The following is a 4,932-nucleotide window of genomic DNA, read 5'->3' as shown; positions in this document are numbered from 1 at the left end:
TCAATTCATGAATGAAATTAACAGCAAAGCTAAAAAGCATGTTCCTCTGTCACAGTGTGTCCAATTTACGCTTGCTATTCAAATAGTCCTGTTATTTACTGCTTTGGCCTACTGGGGTTTGTGATTGACACATCCTTGTGCTTTGTTGCCACAAGTGCTGATAGGAAGTTAACATTGAGAGAGTGGCCATCTGGGTGGTATATTAGTGAGGACAGCTGAGCACATCTCACATGTTGCTACCCACTGCGCTGATTTCACCACTCTCGACAGAAACGGTCCAGTGCAGTTCCAGTTGGCGATGTGTTGAATTCAAATGTATTGTTAGAGCTGTGAAAAGTTATTTCAGCATAATTTCCATTAAATGAATGAATACACACTGTACTTTCACCTTAATAGAACTGGTCACCAAATATTCACAGTTACAAAATCAATTAATTCATTTAGTTTGCTATATTCAGTAGATAAGCAACTACAAAATAAGCAATTTTCATGAGCCTGTGTTGGCATCATCCCTTTTGCAGTGAAACCTAAGTATCCATTGGTATTGAATCTGTGCAAATTAGATCAATGACATATCTTATTAGCAAAGTCATTATAGTGCTACCTTTTTGGTACAGATGGGTGACAAATTAAAGAAAAAACCTGAATAAATGAGTTGAGAAACACTGTGAATACAGACACTTCCGAGCCACAGAGGATCACTGAATGGTTCGACTAGCATATTCCCCAGAGCTCAACACAAATGATCAAAAATTGACGAAATATATTTTGGAAGAAGTTTTATCCACCATCAAAAGGGAGTAGACAAGGCATTCTTGAAGACTACCACATTTCAAATTGTCTTAGATGATTCACAAGTTTGGGAGATATACTTACAAGAAAACTGGGCCAGCTATTGGAGCATCATTGGGATAAGAAAATTAAACCTTTGGAGGAAACATAGATTTTTGGAACACCTTGCCTATATCAAAGGTGTGATCAATTGATGTATTTATTGCTGCAATGTATAGTATGGGACTTCATCCGATAATCACCAAACCAAGTAGAATAGCATCCAATTCAGCCACAATTATAGATAATGTATTTACTAATAACCTGGAGGACAATATAATCAGTGGATTACTTATAAACGATATCAGTGACCATCTGCCAGTGTTTGTTATTTTTGACTGTAAACATAAACTGATTAAGAAAGAAAATGCAACAAGACAGAGGAGAGTAAGAACAAAGGATAATATTTAGGCACTGAGATCTGAACTGCTTAGACAGGATTGGAGAAATGTTTTTCAGGGTGATGTAGTTCTCTACAGCTGATTCCCACTGCAAAGGAGCTCTTAGACCACTCTGTCGTTGCAGTTCTCCAAAAAGAGTTTCATGCTCATCCCCAGCAGGAGTTGCTGGCACTGGCATGATGCTGGTAATGTGGTTCAGGGTTTGGGCAGGTGCTGGGAAACCGCAATTGTTCCCATCAAATCTAAGAGCAAGTACAGAAAAGTGTTCACACTGAGCAACACATCAATTAAGTTTCCTGTTAAGTTTTACTTTCATGGTCATTCCAATTATCTCCAGAGTTTCTTACAGGACAAGGATGCAGAGACCCAAAGACAAGCAATGATCTTAGGTTAAACTAAGTATCAAATATTAGAGAAAGCACTACACAAGGGAAGACTTTGAATTTTATTTTTTATAATCAAAATGTTACAAAATATTTTGAAGTACACACATTTTAGAGCACCACATTATTTCAGTTTTTACGTAATTAACATTGTTCAATATGTCAATGTAAAACTGGAGACTGGATGTGTATTTTTACACAACTTAATCCAAAATACTATCAGGAAAACTCTGATACTCACCTTTGAGGTACGTGATACATTGCCTCTGGTTTACCAGAGGGGCACCGGGATTGGTGAACAGGACGAATGGTGTGAGTATTCCAGTACAGCTTGTATTCCTGGGATTCCTGGGAGTCCTTTCTGCAGGACTCCCAGGAAGCAGTATCGTACCAACTTTGTGTGTGCAGGGCTGCCATTGAAGAGATGCCTCTCCCTCAAGTCACTGAACAGATCCATCCAAAATTGGCTCCTTGATAGAAAACAAATTTTATTCATCCAGGTCATCATTCTTCAAGAGGTGTTGATTAATCTACAAGTCCACTTATTATTGACTCATGCCTTTTGGAGATTTCACTACAACATACAAAAACTATAAAAAGCACAGCAATACACATAGGATCTGAGAAATACTATAAATGCATACAGCAAATAAAATAATCCAGGGTCAAGTAAAACATAAATGAATTAAAAGTGACAGAAACCTTTGTTTCCGGAAGTAGGACCACCAGCTTTCAATCCGCTGGTTGGATGTTGAAGTGCCATACATGTGGCTTTTAGCTCCTGCAAACTCGTCTGTATGCTCTGATCTCAGCGTACAGTGAAGGACGGCCATTATTCCATTTTCAGTGCCGCAATCTGTGCGGAGCCGCTTTGGAAAAACTCCATGCTCAACTACACAGTTGATGTAGTTTTGAGCAATTACTGAGGGGTCGTTGTTGGTCTTTCCACAATTCAGCCACATAATTTTTCTGGAGAAGCCATCAATGCAGCCACTTATGGCAATTCCAAAAGGTTTTAATTTATCATACCCATCAACGTGCCAGGTTTCATTTGGTCCCATTGAATGATATGCCCTTCGAACAAATCTACGTCTACAGCGATTCTCTGTTCCACATGGATCCAGCTCTGCCATTAGGCGCATCACATCGTCTCGTCTGACGACAAGAGAGTGTTTCTGTTTCAGAATCTGCCACAACGCTCTATACCCTAAAAGCTGGCCTGATCCCTTTAGCTCCTCAGAAATAGCTGCCTGCACAGTAGCAATTGGAGTATAGTTGATCCTTCTGGTCAGGCCTGCATGTTTTAGTCTTCTTTCTAGATTGCGAAAACTGACTGATATGTTGTGTTTGGTTTTCAGTAAGTCGACTATTATTTCATAACTATGGCCCTCTGTGAAATATTTTTGGATAAGTTCATCCACTGAAGTACTAGCTTCAGGACCTGAGGGGTAGAATGGTGGACACTATATTAGAGGCTAAATGATGAACTGCATAATAAACTTTTTCAATTTTTACAGAGAGGTCAATAAATAAGATTGTTTAGATTATCATGTGTGGGTGACATGGTAGTTGGTGATTAGACTTATTGAGGAATCAAGCTATTCAATGCACTCGTTAAAATTAATTAATTGAAAATGTCTTATTATGTCTATATTAAAGTAGCACAGTGCAAAACATTCAAAATTGTTGCATAGGACTGATTACTTTTACACAAGTATTGTAATTGTCACTAAGGGAATAAATTACTTGATTAAGTAATTTTTTACAGGGATCAGTAGCCTACTAGACTAAGACACTTTCTTAATTTTTCATGTCTTCAAATTCATTGTATTCCACATGCCTCTGTTATGGATTTCACCATATGAAGAGGTATATTCATGACTAACAGACAGTATATTATCTGACAAAACATAGCAATCCATCTTGTTTAAGAACCTCATTAACTGTCAGAAAGAAATGTACCTTCATCTTGAAGACTCCTTAGGAACCTGACATTTCTACAGCATGAGCCACAATATACCAGGACGGATGGAAGGTTCACCCCACAGAATGGACAAAACATGACCTGGTAAATGACAAAGTTAAGTTTAGGATTCAATCTGACATTATGGTCATCTACTTTCTCAAAAGCCCCTGGCCACCCCACACAGCTTAAACTTCACATTCATCCAAATAAATATTGTTACCCACGCCTTAGATTATTGTTAGCATGATTATTAATGATACAAACAACAACAACAACGACGACGACAGTAATAAACTGCCGGAATTATGTAGCCGTGATCTCGTGTTAGCCGAAGCTAACAATACACCGGCATTCTCCAGTTCAACTTCAAACCAGGGGCTACATGGCCTAACCAAATAACACATTAAAAAGTACACGTAGCGACATTAAACACTATCATTTTCACTTACTTTCTAGTTCGTAGCCCGGTTGTTGTGTCTTCTACTTCGCCGTCTTCTTCTCCTCACACCGGTGCATCGGTAAAAACAGTCCCCTCTAATCCACTTCCGTTATGGCTTTTTTATTTGCATCGTTTTTTTATTTGCAGCGTGTTTCTTTTATTTGCAGTAGCGTTTCTTTTTATTTGCTGTAGCGTTTCTTTTTTGCAGCAGCAGCAGCAGCAGCGTTTCTTTTTATTTGCAGCATTTCTTTTATTTGCAGCAGCGTTTCTTTTTATTTGCAGCATTTCTTTTATTTGCAGCAGCGTTTCTTTTTATTTGCAGCGGCGTTTGTTTTTGTTTGCAGCGTTACTTTTATTTGCAGCGTTGGCGGGTCTCGGCCACCGTACATCTCTCTATCCATACTGCAAGCCAGAAAACTGCTGCTACAATTCTGAAAATCTGAGACATGACTGACTACATCTAGAAAAAATCTGATTCACTATGTCAAACAGAGAGGGACTCTTTCAGAAAATCTGGCCACCTGTCTGATTGGAAAAATTATGTAAAACAGTTAATGGTCTAACAGGTTAACTGTCATATGTCAATACTTTATAATTAATGTGATAAGTGATGGGTAACATTCCCTTGTGTGTTACCACTAATGTTTTTTTTCCTTTTCTTTCATACCTGTTGATTTTTCCTGTGCATTTGTTTTTTGTATGTTTGTTCTGTTGTATTGTTATACCGCTTTTACAAATCAATAAACAGATGTTTTTTTTTAAAAAGAAAGAAAGTGAAAAGCAGTTAAAACAGCACTTTTTACTACACTGTGTATATTAACAGTTTCTTATTAACAGTGAGTGAAACACAGTAAATATCTCCCCTGGATTATTACGATGAAGGCCTCTCGCTCTAAAATAAATAAATAAAGA

At 37.9% G+C, this 4,932-nt stretch overlaps 1 protein-coding gene across 1 annotated transcript; it reads right to left on the bottom strand.

Moving 5' to 3' along the window:
- Positions 1-793: 793 nt before the first annotated feature.
- On the bottom strand, positions 794-4,087 carry LOC133984980 (uncharacterized). The gene is made up of 5 exons (XM_062424512.1): positions 4,031-4,087; positions 3,578-3,680; positions 2,318-3,056; positions 1,857-2,085; positions 794-1,474 (listed from the first exon to the last, which is right to left on the bottom strand). The coding sequence occupies exons 2-4, from the start codon at positions 3,675-3,677 to the stop codon at positions 1,887-1,889; spliced, it is 1,038 nt and encodes a 345-aa protein (XP_062280496.1). The 5' UTR covers positions 3,678-3,680; positions 4,031-4,087; the 3' UTR covers positions 794-1,474; positions 1,857-1,886.
- Positions 4,088-4,932: the final 845 nt, after the last annotated feature.

The sequence above is a fragment of the Scomber scombrus genome, chromosome 8 (genome assembly GCF_963691925.1).
Source record: "Scomber scombrus chromosome 8, fScoSco1.1, whole genome shotgun sequence".
NCBI lineage: Eukaryota > Metazoa > Chordata > Actinopteri > Scombriformes > Scombridae > Scomber > Scomber scombrus.
This window is presented reverse-complemented; position numbering and strand designations above follow the sequence as displayed.